This window comes from Taudactylus pleione, unplaced genomic scaffold, assembly GCF_031769625.1.
Source record: "Taudactylus pleione unplaced genomic scaffold, aTauple2 ptg000520l, whole genome shotgun sequence".
Taxonomy (NCBI): domain Eukaryota; kingdom Metazoa; phylum Chordata; class Amphibia; order Anura; family Myobatrachidae; genus Taudactylus; species Taudactylus pleione.
In genome coordinates, this window is record NW_028284922.1 from 10,231,003 (window position 1) to 10,249,637 (window position 18,635).

The following is an 18,635-nucleotide window of genomic DNA, read 5'->3' on the forward strand; positions in this document are numbered from 1 at the left end:
GACCGGCACCCGACTTTCGGGAGCCTGCCGGATGTTTTCCGGGAGAGAAGGCAAGTAAGACTTACCCTAGTCTGTAAGCTCACACGTGCAGGGACCTCTTGTTCTCACCCTGCACTATTCTCATTTTCACAGTGTATTGTTTTCCATATAGAAATGTTATAAACAACTGAATATTTTACTTTTTTTAAAAATATTTTTTGTTTTGTTTTTCCCTGGGTTTAACTTCTATAACTAGGGGCATTTTACACTGTAATTCTTAAATAAGTGAGAGTATTATAATTGCTAGTGTATAATTAAATAAGTTTACATTTTACATTAATTTTTCCTCCAGATAAAGATTTATTTTGCTAGTATTTTGGAATAATTTGTATTTCTTAGATTGAATAGATATATGCAGTTCTCTCTGAAATTATATTAATTAATCCATAGATACTACAGTGCATCTTCCCAAATTACAGTTTAAGCATCCAGAAGAAAATCTGAGCTTATTATGGCCCAGTTGCTGTGTGGCTTGATATGGATTTATTCGGGCAAATAGATGGTTTAGTGGTTAAGGGAATTAAAAAAAATAAAACAAATAAACAAATGTGAGATTACCCTGTTACACTCTCGTAAACAGCTTTTATTTGCCGACGACATAAATGTACTGCTGCATAATCATTGGAAAGAGAACAAATGAGCATATTTTTGCTGTGACTTTCCCCTTTTTTTTATTAGGCTGCATATGATGCAGAGATTGTGTTCATTGGCTACAGCAATTTACACACCGCAATACTTATACTGACCTCCTAAATCTATAAAATGCAATCATTCTAAACAAATATCATACTATTACAACTTACATGACTTTTATGAGTTATGTGACATAAACGAATGGGGTGGTCCCTCCAATCACCCCCCTGCTTTGCTTTGGGTGTTGTATCATGGATCGACAGTCAGTAGGTTGACATCAGATGGTCAAAAGGCAATAGGTCGACAGGGACAAAAGTGCAGAACGTCAACAGGGTTAAAAGTCTGACAGGTTCAAATGGTCGATACATTAATGGTTGACACAAAAATGGTCAATATTTTTTTTGTAATTTCACCCTAACCCTCCCCTTAGTGCCTAACCTTAACTCTCCCCCTGGTGCTTAACCCTAACTCTCCCCCTAGTGCCTAAACCTAACCCTAGCCTATCTCCAACCCTCCCCCTAGTGCCTAACCCGAACTGTCCTCTCCAGCAGCCTTACCCTCACCCTCCTCCAAGTGCCTAATCCTCACCCCTAACCTTACAAATGTTCAAAAACCATAAACATGTATCGACCATTTTTGTGTCAACCATTTGTGTGGCACCATTTCAACCTGTCATACTTTTAACCCTGTTGACCTTGTGCATGTCGCCCTTTTCACCATGTCACCATTGCCAGTCGAGCATATGTTGTCGACCTATTCACTGTCGATCTTCTTTTCGAATACCCTTTGCTTTACTGAGATCCATGAAGTAATCAGACACCTACAACTGAGCACTATGCTTCTATTTCTGGCCACTGATGATTGAAGTGCCTCACCACCTTGGGACCACTGCAGCCTGAATCGGTGCAGTAACGTCAATGTTCCACTCTAAATACTATCTTTTTATGAATTGAGGCCTCTGTTGGGGATGTAGTTATGAGACCAGCGGCCGCGATGCCGTCGGTCTCAATCCCGACGCTGGAAGGCGGACAAGGGACTTAAAATAGGCGAAATACCGACGCCTATCTTAATCCCGACGTTGGAATCCAGGAGGACAACAGCCCGAACGAAGGTAAGCCGGGGCGCTCTTAGTGTTAGCTGCGGGGGGAGGGTTAGGTTTAGGTAGCATAGCGGGATTAGAGTTAGGTTTTGGGGGGTCAGGGTTAAGCACTCCTAGGGGAGAGAGTTAGGGTCAGGCACCACTGGGGGGGGTTAGGGTTAGGCACTAAGGGGGAGGGTTAGGGTCAGGCACCACTGGGAGGGTTAAGGTTAGGTACGAATGGAGGAAACTTTAGGCACTTACGGGGAGGGTTAGGGTGCGGGTTGGGGAGGGTTAGGCTACAAAATGGGAAAGTTAGGGTTAAGGGGAGAAGGGGGGAGGGTAAGTATACTTACCCGACCCTACTGTCAGGATACCATCCATGGGGATGCCGCTGTCTGAATTTTGACAGGAGGCATCCCGACAGCTGGCATTACATACCCATTCCCTCTGTTGTGGTGGCCTAATTTCATCATTCTACTTCTAACAATTTAGGAGGAAGGAGGTAGCAAGGGGAAAGGGGAACATTTAATAAGAGATGAAATAATCTGTTGAAATAACATTTTCTTGACAGTTTTCCTATAGTGGAACAAATATGTGTTAGTACTGTATGCTGTCATCGAAATGGAACCTCAAAACAGTCAAACATGCAGTGCAAATTCTCTTTAGTGACACCATCTGCCATGATAGATGCCTGTATGCCTACTTGCCGGCAGAGGAGTAGCATGGAACCAGAGAACCCTGGAGAAAGTGCATGTCATAGCGCCCCCTATATTAAACTGTGCCAGTGGGGTATGGCCAGCCTGCGGGGGAACACTGAAGTGAAGAGAAAACAGCAAACAGTGGCAGTATCACTCTGGGCATCGAGGTCCCATTGGGGGAATAGAATGCTTTGGTGATGCACTATCTGACATTAAGGGGTAGCTCCTTTGGCAACTTCTTTATTTATGTATAGCACCTAGGATCTGAGTTTTACTCCTTTGAATCATTGTTATTAATCAATAGAGATTGTATTATATATTCTGAGCTTTTAACTTAAATTGACAGAAAGTGAAATTTCACAGGGTGCACAGCTTATTTCTGGAGTGGGGACACCTATGGGAAGCTCCCTTCTCAGCTATGCTCCTACTTCGCAAATATACATTGCACCTATATTAATGTGAGTACTACTAACCATGTCATGTTCTGTCTACCACCATTATTATTATTTCAGGTCTCCTAATATATTTTAAAAGATCTTTCAAATAACACTTTGTGGTCATGCCTGGGAATATCTCATTACTTTAAATAGCAAAGCAGTGACTTTTTTTAATATCATAACTTATAATTGAAGTTTAGGACTTTACCTCAGATGTGTCACTTTTAAATCCATTGAAGCACACTAAATGAATGAGGAGAGAAGGAGGGAGGGGTTCAAACAGGGGGAGGGGAGAGGAAAGTGATGAACAGAGAGGGGAGGTGACAAAGCCAATGAGAAAGGAGACGGGAGGGGCAAAGAGTCGATCAAAGAGGGGTGGTGACAGAAGCCAATAAGAAAGGAGTGGACAGGGACAAAGAGCCAATCACAGGGTAGAGAGGGGAAGGAATTAAAGAGGTGAAAAGTGAATGTAATCAATCTGACAGGAAAGGGGAAGTGACAGAAGATGATCACAGAGCAGGGTGGGTTGGAGGGGAGGCAATCTGGGCAGCTTGAGGGAATTAAATGAAATGGAGAAACGGATCTCAGATCTGTAACAGGCGGCCATCATACTGTACAGCGCCCCCATGAATTCTGGAACCCTGGATGGCGCCCTCTGTCCATTTTGGCGCCTGGAGCTAATACTCCACCGGAACCACCCTCGCTTCTCCCCTGCTTGCCGGCCATAGCTCATGGCTTTGTGGGGAAAGATTGCCACTCTGTAACAGTATGTGAATTGTGCTCCAGCGCTGGGAGAGATCAAAGTATCCATGAACCTTGAGGTGAATCAGGACATACAGATAGTAGTGAATAAATAGACATTAGTGCAGGGATCATTTTCTGCGTCATAAATGATCTCCAAAGTTATATGTTTTAAATGGATAATATTTTATACTTAAAGCAAAAAATGTTAAATCATGACCAGCATTACATACTGTGTGCAGTAATGTATATTCCACATGTATTAATTGATTAAACTTATCAAATTTGTGCTTTATTTTAGTTGTGTGTAATACTGGAGCCAATGCAAGAATTAATGTCAAGACATAAAACATATAACCTAAGTCCCCGGGACTGTCTGAAAACTTGTCTGTTTCAAAAATGGCAGCGGATGGTCGCACCACCAGGTATGACGTAGACTCAGCTGACCACTCTCATCAATACCTAATATGTCATTATTTACTCATATTATATCATTTTGATTGCATCTCCATTCTTACCCAGTTATACTGTACTAGTAATAGAAAAAACGAATGTGTGTTTTACACCATAAAAGTGTTTAATACTGTAGTATAAATAGGCGACATAAAAATCACAATGATGCTATAAGTGAAATAGCGGCACGTGAAGGGTCAGCCATTTATAAAAGTTATATTCTTTCTGTCTCAACAGCAGAACCTACAAGACAGGTGACCACCAAAAGGCGGAAAAGGAAAAATTCGACCAGCAGTACGGGAAACAATACAAACAGCACTTACACGAAGAAGAAGCTACCAGCGGCAAGTCTCAACTTGTCAAGTCAAGTACCTGTAAGTGTCAATGAGGGTCATTTACGAACCGCAAAAGCTGCACACCTGCAGTGCTTCTGTAAGTGCGAAAATGCGGATACTTGTCTGACAAGCTCATTTCAAGGTGCACGGTCGCTCTGCTCCACTGTAAAAGCATTCTGACACTTGTTTTATGGCTTGAAAGATCTACCTACATTGCTGGGTCAGTAAATTAATAGGTCATGTCAAAGTCCAACTTACCGTACCACTGCTTTACGGCCACTTTTGTACATTTGAAGTTTTTTTTTTTTACATGGGGCAAAGCGTGCCTAGAAATGCGCTTTTTTGCAGAACTACAATTTAAGTTGTAAAGTGCTTCCAACCATACGTATTGCACTTTTTTGCCGATCTTACAAATTAACCTTTTCCATTCCATTATCTTATTTTAACTATCCCGTCCTGCAAAACAAAGTCTTGTTTCAACTTTCTACAATCTAAGTGGAAAAGTGCTCATGTGCCTAATGCACTGGTAGCAAGTAACACCCTTTATCCGAACAAGTTCTCCCATTGGCCAGAGCTTATATCTGTGCGCTCTTACATGTCGCCATATTGGCTCGCAGATCCATACATAGTCACATGATGTTGTAAAAGAGCATCGTGTATTGCACTGTGGTTGTCCTCTTTTGCCATTCGTAAATGACCTTTAATATGTTATAGGCGCCCTGAGGCCGCAACACTTTCTATTGTAGATTTACTACTGTACTTTCTAATTACCAAAATAAGTTCTGTTGCATAAAGTCTTAAAAAGTAATTTCACTGAAATATTGTTGATAATATATATTTTCTAGTTGTTATTTATTGACAGTTCCAAGCAGTTTAAGCGTTATAGTTTGTTTATTATACAACTTACTTTTCACTAGCTCTATCTTTTAATTGAGATGGGGTGTAAAAATAAAAGATAAAAAGGAATCAGGAATATAGAAACGCCTTATATAATGACATATAGGGCCTCATATAGCAAGGATCGCTGATGCGAAAACTGCTGCAATCGCGCACCATCGAGTACCATTGACCAGGGTTGGACTGGCCTACAGGGGTACAGGGGAAATCCCCGGTGGGCCCCACTGAATGATGGCCCCCCTCCCCTCCTTCCATCCTGTTGGGGTCAGGTTCTTGATTGTGAACTTAAATTACATAAGTTAAAAATTGGGTGCCTGGTTCGAAATGATCCCTCCTGTCAATCAAAGTGGGTGTTCCTGACAAACACTTGTCCCCTTCTTCATAAAGGGGCTCTGTTTTTTGCAGGCTGAATATATCCTCTCTAATGATTGGCCAAGTCTCTCTGTGGTGGCTGGCCACACCCCCTCTGGAGACTGTCACACCGCTTAAGCATGGGCCCCTAATTTATGCACGTTCATGCAGCAGCATTCAAGCTGACAGGCACATCTGGGTTTCTCAGACCACCCCCGTCACCTCCCCCAAACGCTCACTGCCTGTCAATCATTCTACGATGGCTCTACATGGTCTCCGTGATCGCAGTGCGACCGAAGTGGTGCCTTAGCGCATGTGCACTGGGATGCATACACATGCACAGTTCGCAACAATCGGCCAACTGCGAGCGCTTTAGCAATAGTGATCTTTGCTGAATGAGGCCCATAGTCAGCATGGATAGTGTAAGGCTAACTATGAATGTACCATAAACATGGAATAGACTTCAATGACAGATTTCACATATAAATCACTTTCATTTCAAAGGATAAAGTATCAAATCAATCTATTACATTGGAGAACAACTTGCCAGGCTATCTCCTGAAATTCCATACTAAGGGCCTGATTCAGAGCCGGACGCTCTGACCAGAGCGCTCGCTCTGAATCAGGGCCCTCCTCCATTAAAATGGAGCATCCTCCTGGACGCTCGTATAGCTGTCGGTGACCACCCACAGCATATACGAGCGTCCAAAAAGATGGTCGCGATGGTCTTGACCATCGCGACCATCGGACTTGTGACGGAGACCCTGCGGTAGGGTCTCCCTGCAACAAGCCCTGGGGTGATTTTGGCTCTATCAGAGCCAAAATCACTCCCACTGACATCACTAGTGATGTCAGTGGGGCCGGCTTCAGACGGTAGGCGTACTGCCGCTTGCGAGTGGGTCTGAATGACCCCCTAAATTTGCAGAAACACACTGTTGCTTTCATTTGACAGGTTGCTAAAAGCTGACACTCCATAACTCTGCATACACAAAACTGCACGGAGTATTTCCATGGTTGCAGAGGTTATTGATGATCAGTTTAACATCAGCAACTGTGTCTTTATGTATTTTAAGCAATTCCACGCAGAACATACTATTTCAATTATCAGAGTTATTAGACACAGGGGGATTTCAAATAGCCGTGATAATGCGCCACGTTTTCGTGTGCCAGATTTCGCACTGTACGCATATGAATTTTGCTTATCGCATCTATGCGCACTCCCGTTTTTCACGCAATCCATTTCTAAAAGCTGCGATGCTGCATTCACACAGAAGTTCATCTTGGTTTTACCCATGATAAATATGGGTTAAATGGGGAAATCTTATTGTACCCCACCCCCCCAAAAAAGGCCAAGTGATATAGGATAACAATATACTGTAGACGTGTATTAGTGGCCCTAATAAAAGTATTTGGGGTTTAATAATTGTGTCAAATGGCTGTTATATGCAAGTGATTTTTGGCAATATAAATGTTATTTTTAAACTGGGGGTGCATACAAATGCCTATAAGTATATATTTGTGTCATTTAAAGACACTTTTGAAAAACCTTCAAAATACGCCTGACACCCCCCTGCAATCTTATTATACAGCACCCCCATATACCTGTCCCACATCAATTCACCAATTTTCCTGTATTTTGCACTATCAGTCCAAAAATAACATGTCATTATTGGCCAAATTAAGCTAATTAAAAAATATTTTTTTGCCTAATTAGTCATTAAGGAGGGTGTCCTAGTGGTTCTGAACCAAGTCTCACATTTCTACCTTGAAATAGATATTTTTCCCCAAAATTTCACCTGCTCAAGAGGTGGTGAAAACGTATTTGCGCAAAATGCATGTCTAAATTTGCACCTGCTAAAAACGCCACTAATAGGACAGCGCGATAAGTATAAGTTTGCACAATAAGCCGTTTTTACGGAAAAAGCAGCTTATCTCAGCTAATTGAATTCCTCCCACAATCTTAGTGGCATGTCCCTTTAGATTTTGCAGGAAAAAATACGTTTTGTTAAAAACAGCTGGTGATCATGTTCTAAAGACAATTTCTGTTCTACATTCCCTTCACCCGTAAGTCCATGTCAATGCCCAGTATATATCACGAAAATTTAAAGTCAAGAATCAGAGCTATAAGGAAAGGGGAGAATATTGGGACAAAGGGCCTGATTCAGAGCCGCTCGTAAGCGGCCGCTCGTTCGCTCTGAGCGATGTTCGCACAGCTGCACATTCGTATGGGTCGTACTCGTAATGCGCCTGCGCAAAACAGTCATTGCGGTCGGAAATCGTGCGCTCGTAAAACAACGAGGGGCTGCTAATTTGATTGACAGAATGTACCGTTTGTGGGTGGTAACAGGGGAAGGTGCTTGAAAACGGGGGGGTGGAGATCCGAACGCAGGCGTGCCTAACGGTCAAAAGGGCGTTTAATGGGAGTGCATAATTAGCAAAGGAGCGTCATCGACCACGTCACTTGGTTGTCTTTTAGCCTGAACTGCTCGCAGTGATAGCGGTAATAAAATCCTACCACAAGCACTGCGAGCAGTTCAGATGCCTTTCGATGTTCCCGATTAATCTAATAAATACCGGAGATGACGTGTGATGCGAACGGCAAAGGGACGTCTTTACAAAATAGCGAGCGCATTTTTGGGACGCTCGCTCAGACATAGAGGCGTCAACACAACGCAAAGAGCGAGCGCTCAATTTAAATATCCGGCCCCTTTTTTAGAACGACCGTCCGCAAATAGCGTCCGGCTCTGAATCAGGCCCATAGTGTGTGAGGAGTAGGGGAGGACCAAGTCCCCTGGGGGTATGCCTATTGTTTCTGCTTTTCAGAAATGCAGCACACACCTCTTATCAGTGCTGGCAGTCAGGACACGGTCCTGTCATTTGAGTTGTGGGGACAGTACCCTGCAATCAGGAAAGTCCCTCTTAGATGGGGACGGTTGGGTGGTAATATAATGATGATGGACAGAAGAGGAAAAACAGGGGATAAAAAATAAGAAAAGCAATTTTCTCCTAAATTCAGAGAATGTCTACAACAGTCACATGTACAGTATAATGTCATTACAGGGTGGGCTAGTGATAGCAGTGGTAATTGGGAACTCAATTGCTCACTGCAATAAAAAAAAACAAGAAAAAGTTGTTGGATTTGAACAAATAATGACATCTGGGAACTCTTGAATTGCTGAGCACGTTGGATTGGTCTGTATTAATCCCTCTACTCACACTGTGATTTTGCTGTGTGAATAGTGCTACCAACACTATTGATCTTTCCATTGATGTCAAACAATGTGTAGTTCCCGTGAATTAACGGATGTTTGTTGCTTTTGACAGTGATAGGCCCGGGAGATATCTGAACGGAGAAAGGGAGTTCCTGGCCAGAGGGGGCTGCATGTAATTGGTTTTTGTGAGACATGTGATTGGTGACCAATCAATCATGTGTCCTCTCCAGCGGATTCCTTCCAAACTCCTCCCAGGCTGATCACTATCTAAAGCAGTCAGGGCAGCAGGAGACCCTGGGCCACATGCGCTCTCCAAGCATTCACTAGCAGTCTCCAGCTCTTGCATTCTTTCTTGTTAGAGCTTGTAGCACATGTGGGAAAGGCCGGATGCTATGTTATTACCGATAGGTGTCTATTGCATCGATTTAGAGTAATGTGTGGCCCTGTTGAAGGTTATAGGTCTGCACATTGGGTCCATTTAAGTGTATTTGGTTGACATCATTGATCTAAAGCATCAATGCTAATTGGAAAACACAGCATATTACGTAGTACTATATAAATATATAATAATAACTAGAATTGGGTTCTGGAGATTTCCAACTGTATCAGTTCAGTCTGGTTTTTCACACCTTCTCTCTTCTCTATTCAATTTAATAGAACTTGGCAAAAGTGTTTCTTTTTTTTTTTACCTTGCTTCAATAATGTTGCTATTCACTGCAAAGGGGTCAACTCTTGAGAGCTCCAGAGAAATTGGTATACACACACAGAGATATATATATATATATATATATATATATATATATATATACACATATATAAAATAAATCAGTGAGAAGTTTTACATACATATGTTTGCTGGTTTTACTACATTTACACAGATATTTACTAGTATAGTTCAAAAGAATGTGGCAACTAACACTATACAGCATAAATGTTGCAAAAATATTGTTATAGTTATGGTGTGATTATTATTACTGTACATTGCAGTGCTGCTTATATATCATAAGTAATGCATCATCATCCAAGGAGAAGAAGAGGGCAAGTTAATATATTTTTAACACTATCATTTCCAGTTTGCTCAGCTTAGAAGGAAAAGTATGAGATATATCAAACGTTACATCAGAGAGACCAGCTCTAAAGGGTAACTCTCGTCTACTCTACACAAAGTGAAAGTGGCCATTTTGAGGGCTTCATCGCTATTCATAAAACTACATCATAATTTACTAAAGGATAGTAAAGTGGTTCCCAACACCAGTCATCAGGCTCTGTAGCAGTCCAGGTGTTAAGGAGGGCCAACTATGGGTAGTTAAATCAAAATGACTGAAGCACTCGTTAAATCTAATGTACTTGTACTGATTCATGGATATCCTTCAGAACTATGGGCAAATGTAATATCCTGTCCTTTTCCTCCGTGCTAAGAAACATCCTGCATTGCGGTTATTGCGGAAACGCAGAATATCTTAGCGCTGAGACGTATTAAAAAGAGAGTGACTGGAGAGGTGTTACAATAACTCACCTCTCTGGTGACCGCTGCGCTGCCTGTATTGCATCAACCAGTGCTGATGTGATATGGAATGTGTCTGTGCGTGCACGGTGCACATGAGAGGGACCTTGCAAGACCGCAAGATCACATTCAGGACCAAGGGCACAGGTTCAAGGACATCGGGAGGTGGCGATGGAGCTGGTAAGTAACTTATAGCACCATCATCAGAAGAGGCGCTATGTGTTAGGTGATAAAAGGCAAAAAGCTCTGCTTTTCCTTGCTTAGGGGCCATTTATTGAATAAATATTTGAGGCTTATTCCCCAAAAACACCTGTTTTAAAGAGACAACTGCAATATTTAGTATCCCCCGAGTGTATGACAGAGGGACTGCAGCAGATATTTCTGATATCTGCTGCGATCCCTTCGTTCCTGCCAGCAGCCGCAAACCCCATAGTTTTCTGTGGGGGATGCGATGCTGCCGTATTTACCAACTTTCAGAATGTGATGCATTCCAAAGATTGGCAGCCGCAGCTACCGCCATCTGAAGATGACATAAGCCGCTGTAGCCTATGGGCTACACAAAGCATAACTTGCTAGGAGGAACCCTAGCAATGGCCGTTGCGCATTGTTGTTCTGAAGACCATGCATGCCCTGGATCCCCAGCACAGGAGTGAAGAGACCGCTATCGCGGTCACTTCACTACTGGCACATTGCAGGAAAAGGCTTCTTTCAGAGGTCCAGTTCCAGCGGGTGCTTTATGTAACATCCGGGCGGTATGATCGCATCCTGCAATACGATCATGGACGCTAATATCGCGCCCAGATCGCATTGCAAATGCGATCATTAATACACGGGTCCCTTAGTTATTGACGATCAAGTGCTGATCAAGTTGATCTCTTCAAACATTTTGGAGAGTCAGTAATAACCCCTTTTATTCAGGCAGAATAAAGGAGTCATGCCTGCCTCATAATTTTGCCCCCTGTACTGTTATGGGTGCTTGTAGACCGGAGTTGGGAAACACTGGAATAAAGACAGCGCTCATAGGAGCCAACCCTGTATGTACTGTTGGGGTTTGAGTGCTCCCAATATTTGTGCTGCTCCTGCCACTAACCATGTCTATGCATGGCATTTTGCAGTCATATGGGAGTGGGAATACTGTGACCACCCCCATATCATATCCAAAAAGTTGGATCCTTTGACACCTCTAAGATACAAATATTGGTTCAGCCCACAAAATGGCTGCCTTCAGAGTTTTGGGTACCACTTACTATATGTCTGGCCACCTATGCCTATGCCGTATTTTGTAGATGATTACTGATCAGAATTGCTTACACTATTCCTTTTATTTGTGCAGTGTGCAGGAAAATAAATGTGAATTTAGTGTCTCTTTTATGGAGAACACAGACCTAAAGCATCTTTAGGGTGGAGCCAGTGGATTTGTGTTGCATGGCAGGCAGCTAAGAGTGGCACAGAGGCTCCATCTCTACCCGCACTACTGGAGATGTGGAATGCTGCCCACAGTGAAGGGGCAGGACGTTTCTAAGCCACACATAAGGACGAGACTTATCTGGAAAGACTATGGGAACAATGGCGGTGCTTCACATTGGTTGTTGGTCATATAATGTAGAAAAAGCATTTATTTACAAAATTTGACAAATGTGTTTTTAATAAATCTATTATTATTATTTTTTATAACTCCATTAAATAAACCATATGCAAAAGCTTTCAAAATGGTGTGTGTTTTACTGATCTTACTGTATGTATTATGTGTAATGTCTGTTTTAATATCTCCTTTAACAAATCCTATTTTATTTGCAGCTCATCACTACAAAAAAATGCCTAGGCGATAAGACACGAGTCAGGAGGAATTATCGTGGAATACGGAACGGTTTGGTAAGTAATGGGCCCAGGCAAAGTTACGGGCCTGTTATACCAAACCAGTCACTATTCCATGATAATTCCCTTATTGCAGGCATGTCCTGTTACTTATTTTACCCCCCCGTTAAAGATATGTCTGTATGTTTTTATAACATGAAGACATCAGTGAAATTATCATGGAATATGGACCGGTTTTATGTTGGCTATATTATACTGACTTTTTCTCCCTCTTTTGGTGGAACAAGTTTTGCTTTGTACCCAGATTTACCTCTCCCCCTCTTCCCATCCTTCTTGTCCTAGTTATGTATTATGCACAGGATAACTTGTGTTATTTTTTTTCATTTGTATAATTTTGTATACTATAGTTCTTCTTTATTCCTATAGCAGGTTTTCCTCCTTCGTAGTTAATATTGTTGTGTAAAACAAGCTAGCTAGGTTTATATTTGTGTCCAGATATCAGCCAAAAGTTTAGCAAAATAAATATCTGAAATGAACTGAATGTCAAATGACCCTGTGCTGCCATTTGACGTACTGGAATTACAGTATGTACTTCATGTTTGAATGTAAACTATTGTGTTATTGTAAGTTGCAGGGCCGACTAGAGAGAGCCTGGGCCCCAGCACTAGTTGGATGTGGCCAAGTGTGGGGGGATGGGTATGCCCCACCTGTGGTCCTCTGCAGAACATGCATATCATCAGTGACTTGGGCATGGTTGCACCTTACTGGAGGGCCCTAACTGAGTACTTTGTATCTGTCCACTTTCCCATCAGTGCCCCTGTTAATATGTCTCCATTTGAACACTAATAACTCTCAGGGCCGTAGCAGGGCTAAAATACACCCTGTGCAGGCTCCTGCCAGGACCAGCAAGGAGAAGAGTCCTAAGGACATTCTACAGGCTGCAGGGTACCGTTCCAGACACCATGCAAGCCAAAAGTAGGTGCCATGGTGCAGCAACACTGCCTCCCTGGTCCTGCTACAGTACAGTTGAAGCAGTCTAATCTAAATGGTGAATATATAGCCCATGTTTTATATTCTTAATAAATACATATATCTTATCCATTAGTTCACACATATTAATCTACTAATATTAATCTCCCAAAAAGAACAAACTTGCAATTAGCATAATTTAATTTGTAATTGCTGTGTTATACCAGTTGAACGTGAGATGCCTTCTCTTCTGGTAGTTGTCTGAGTGAGATGGATTTGGGTGACAACACATTTAAAATTTGGTAACATATATTCATGCAGCCATTGTCTGATTTAGTAGTGGCAGGTGTAATCTTGTATTAAGTAAAAATTCTTATATTTTTGAAACTTTTAATGCAACAACATCAATTTATATATTTGGGGGGTTTGAAGGAATGAGAAATACTATATTAATTGCTGCAGTGCTTACTAATAATCATTATTTATAAAGAGCATTTCAACCAGTAGAACTCAAAACACTTTACATTATTGCATTATTACATTACATTATTGCAGAGCGTGAGTCAGCCATCTTGTTCTGTCTTGTTCCCTACCATAAACAGACAGATTATTTTTATCAGTAACCAATTAACCAACCAGTATGTTTTTGTTTTTTTTTATTTTGTGGGAGAAAACAGAGGAAAAACATAAAATTCCACACAGCTAGACTCTTGTTAGAATCAAACCCAAGACCCCTTTGCTGTAAAAACAGCAATGCTAACCACTGTGCCACCGCAGTGCCATTTGAGCATTCAAATTATACTATCTATCCCAGAATAACTGAATCACTGAAGATGCATACTACAATATTGTCAGGTTTATATGGAAACCTAAGTCGCCTTCACGATTACAGTTGACAGACTGCAAGTATCACATTGCATAAACTGGTACATTATTTTTTCTAAAATAACATAGATATCAACAGTTCCTGCAAATAAACAGATGCTTTACACAGGGATCTCTGGCAGTCACACATTTTTGTTTGCTAATTACTTAATTAGCTGTGAAAATTGGCAAATCAGTGTGAGAAGTGTCCTCGTCAAAATGTAACATAAATTGATTACTGCAATTATCTTTGACAAACTAAAATAATTAACAAAGCTTGTCTTACTCAATTGTTTTTTTTTTTTGGAACCAGGAATAATACACACTTAGCAAACATCAATAATATCTATTCACAGAAAAATCTATATTTATACATACATACTTAGCTACAAAAATCGACTCCAACATTTAGTCATCGATAGTTTTTTTGTCTTTCCTCAAGGTACCCACATAATAATGGTCTGTGCTGTTCACAGGATGTGATGGTGGTAGGAGAACCAACTTTGATGGGAGGCGAATTTGGAGATGAAGATGAAAGGCTTATCACTAGACTAGAAAACACACAATATGACGCAGCTAATGGTATGGATGATGAAGAAGACTTCAACAACTCACCTGCACTGGGAAACAATAGCCCTTGGAACAGCAAACCACCCGCTAACCAAGAGACCAAACCAGACAACCCAACGCAACAAGCTTCCCAATAGGTCATTAAATTAACAGAGAACTTGATATTGCATTGGATGACGAGTTACATATAACTGCATTGTTTTCTTTATGATAATTATTTCAACATGAGAAGTTTCTACATAGATACCTATTTCTTAAAAGCCTTTGACTAAGTATTTTTAATTAATAATTGCTTGCACAATAACTCGGAGTCTCTTCATTGAATTCTTTGCTGTTTGTGACACTTTATTGTAAAGTCATAAATTACACATCTTGTGCTCCTTTTGTGACCCCCTAATCGGTGCTGTGGAGAAACCCCCCTCTTATTAAGCAACATAAGTGCAAATTAACTAACTCGGAAAAAAAAAATTATAAATGAAAATAAATAAACAAATGGACAAAATACGACTTTTTCTCATGTTACCTTAATTGGTATCATTATTTCAGCTTAGTACTGAAAGCAAATTATGTAAAATCAATATATTTAGTCTTAACAAGAAAACAAAATCATCAAAAACAAATAAGATTTTTATTTTATAGTTTTGATTTAATTTGAGAGCAGACTAAGGAGCTCATTCAGACCCGCTCACAAGTTGCGATCGCTCGCTGGCCGGATATTTAAATGAAGCGCTCGTACTGCATCGCAGAAGGACGCCCACTATGTTTTAGCGAGCTACAGCAAAGTGCACTCGCAAATGTCTGAAGACGCCCCCTTGCCTCTCGCAACACACGTCATCTCCGGGAAATGAAGGATTAATCGAGACCATCGTGAGCCATCGGAGCTGCTCGAAGCCCTTGGGGTTGCCTTAGCCTGCCGCAAGCACAGCAATCAGCGCTGGCTGAAATACATGCAGGTGACGTGTACAATGACGCTACTTTGCTAATTATGCACGCCCTTTAAACGCCGTTTTGGCGGCCAGACACGCCTGCGTTCGCACATCCACTCCCCCGTTTACAAGCACCTTCCCCTGTTACCACCCCACAAACGGCACTATCTGTCACTCAAAGCGACCTGATAGTGGCTTATGAGCTACCAAAATCAGATTGCAACGAATGGCTTGCGCACGCGCATTGATAATTATATGCATGCGCAGATGGGAGAAAATCGCTCAGAGCGAGCGATCGCGCCTTAGCGAGCAGGTCTGAATCAGGTCCTAAATTTTTAGTAATTATAAAACTGGATAGTTAATTATATAAAGATGATTTATACAGATTATATCAGATAACATATTTAGGATCTCTCCCCAGCCTACTTTTGCTTAAAAGTCAAACAAATAAGCATTTATAAATTTAAGTAATGAAATTAGTATTTGAAAGATCAAACTTAAACTCTGTACAGTTTTGTAGACATTGCCCATTCCATGTTAGAGTTAATTACATAAAATAAACATCAGTCGAAAAATGCAACTTACATTTATTCACACTGAAAGTCTCATTTACATACATATAAAGTATCACAGCCTGCAAATAATTCAAAATATTTTTCATTTTGAGTAGAGATGAAAAACTCTCCTGTGGTTCGGCTCATTGAAGTATTTGTGATATTAGGTCAACAGGTTTTTTTTTCCAATTAGGGTAAAAAAAATATATATATATATATATATATTGAAAATTTTAATTTGCTTGTTGTATAGGTTTTGTTGTTTTATATAAACTTCTTTCATTCAAAAATATAATTAAAAAAAGCAAATCCACAAGTTGAATATTTCCTTACGAACAAACTTCTTTTGATTCATTCAAGTGTTTATTTGAAAATGACCAAAATGTTATAAATTCTGAACCGTAACCAATTGTTTCACTCATCTCTACTGATAAGCAAATTTATTAAGAATCAGTTGTGTTTTATTAATTTGATTATGAACCGTGCTTATGCCAGTATTAACTTACAATAGTTTGTAAGTGTGAAACTTTTTGTAATACTAAAAAGTCATTTGTGCTTTAACAAATGGAACATTCACTTCATTTATAACTTTGTATGATTCCTCTTCTTGAAACTTTTTTATATATTTTATTTGTTTGTTTGTTTTTTTAGTTAATAAATGCATTTTCTTCTTTTGCTGTTAATGGTCATATAAAGTTCACATAGATGGGTCATACGCTATATTATTTAACAACCCATTAACAACTGGAGATCAATAGAAATATTTACCATGTAATAGGACCTATTAATTCATTTTGAAATCGCTTTTGATCAAGGTATCACAAAAGCCATTGCAACCATTTTCATTTTGTGACAAATCTATTAAATCCAAAACTTGTGTTTATTGTATCTCAGTTGGCTTTGTCGCTATATTTCATAGTATATTTCTTGTATAAATATTTTGTAAATCCTTCTATGGCATTTTTATTATTATTGCAGTGTATTTATGTGGAACTTTATATGTCTAAATTTCTGTTTACTTTTCATATGACCATTTTATGCACACAGTATAAGTCAATGTGTTATGAGCAAATGTATTTCATGTTATGCTTTGCCAATTTGAGTGCCAATAAATTGTGCGATCATTATTGTATTGCATTTTTAAATACACTATGAACAAACCTTGAAAGTGCCTTTTAGGAAAAGCTCATTTAACATTCCAAATGAAGACCATACCTATTCAGCAATATAGGGCTAATATTAGAGCTGAACATATGCCCTGTTTGTGTAGCGTACCTTGAGTTTATTTGCATTGTGCATGCACTGAAGCCATGCATACCCCAAGTATGTGCGATGTAGAGTTGTTTGTAATCCAGTCCCATTTCCCCTTGCAGCTGAATGGATGGAACGGGGCTGTAATGGGGCGTTCTCACATAGGCAATGTTCAGTGATCATGTGCTGATGGAACTGAGGGCTATGCAGAGTTGTGGATATGCTTCAGTATGCCTCAAAGAAAGGGCTGCTGCAAGTCTACACTATGATGATGATGAGTATCTGATTAAGGGGGAATTGTATCAAACCTTGGAGAGAGGTAAGGTACCAACCAATCAGTTCCTAACTGCCATGTTACAGTCTGTGTTTGAATAATGACAGTTAGGAGCTGATAGGTTGGCACTTTATCTTTCTCCACTTTATCTCTCTCTGAAGAGTGATACATCGCCCCCTAAGCATACGGACAGCGGAGGCCCACCCTTAATGAAATAGGTGTTTAGATCTGTGCAGACAATGCGGGAGCAATTTGCATTGAACACTATATCAGCCTATGAGTATAGAGCATGACTTTATTAACTTCATCTATTTTTCTTTCATCTCTGCCCCTCTCTTATTTAAATGACCTGCCAGGACATGGAATGAATATTCACTTTGTGAAAGATAAGGACAGTTACATTATAGTATACTTATAGGAAAACGAGGAGATTAGAACATGTGCAGTATAAATACAGCACTCAGTCTTGCTCTGAATTTCCACTACAGCTTTGTTCAAATATGCATTAGGGCTGGGTGTGGTATATTTTGTTGGTATTTATAATGTTGACGTGAAGCATATCGACATGCTTGGCATGTCAGCATTTACCATGTTGACACTGAAGAAATTAGAATGTCGACAAAGCGTCTCTGTCTAGTGGCAATTTACCTGGTATGGCGGGGATGCCGGCTCCAGCTGTGTCTTCCGGGTCCAGCAGTGATGTCAGGATGACTTCCGGCTGTTCCTGTGGTGGTTCCGATGGTGAGTATCCCTAACCCCTAACCTTTCCCCTAGTGCCTAACACCAACCTCCCCTCCCGTAGTCTAACCATAGCCCTTGCCCCTAGTGACTAACCCTAACTTTACACTGCCAGTCCATGCAAAATGTCGACATTGTGAACATGTTCAATGTCAACATTTCAACAATGTCAACATTATGAATGTAGAATTTGTAAATGTCGACATTACGACTATATCCCATTAGGGCTCCCTTTTCCCCATCTACCACAAAAAGCACAAATAGGCAAATTGCTAATCCACTGTTGATAAGGC

The 18,635-nt window shown here is 40.5% G+C and overlaps 1 protein-coding gene across 2 annotated transcripts in view; it reads left to right on the top strand.

The window, feature by feature from the left end:
• The window catches only part of LDB2 (LIM domain binding 2), a 497,768-nt gene extending 480,562 nt beyond the window's left edge, over positions 1–17,206 (top strand). Inside the window, exons 6-9 of one of the 2 annotated variants that reach the window (XM_088450642.1) lie at positions 3,931–4,054; positions 4,320–4,456; positions 12,179–12,253; positions 14,506–17,206. In XM_088450642.1, the coding sequence (XP_088306768.1) occupies positions 3,931–4,054; positions 4,320–4,456; positions 12,179–12,253; positions 14,506–14,736 (567 nt within the window). In that variant the 3' untranslated portion in view covers positions 14,737–17,206. The remainder of the gene's footprint in view (positions 1–3,930; positions 4,055–4,319; positions 4,457–12,178; positions 12,254–14,505) is intronic. The other variant, XM_088450643.1, reaches the window with a different exon arrangement.
• Positions 17,207–18,635: the final 1,429 nt, after the last annotated feature.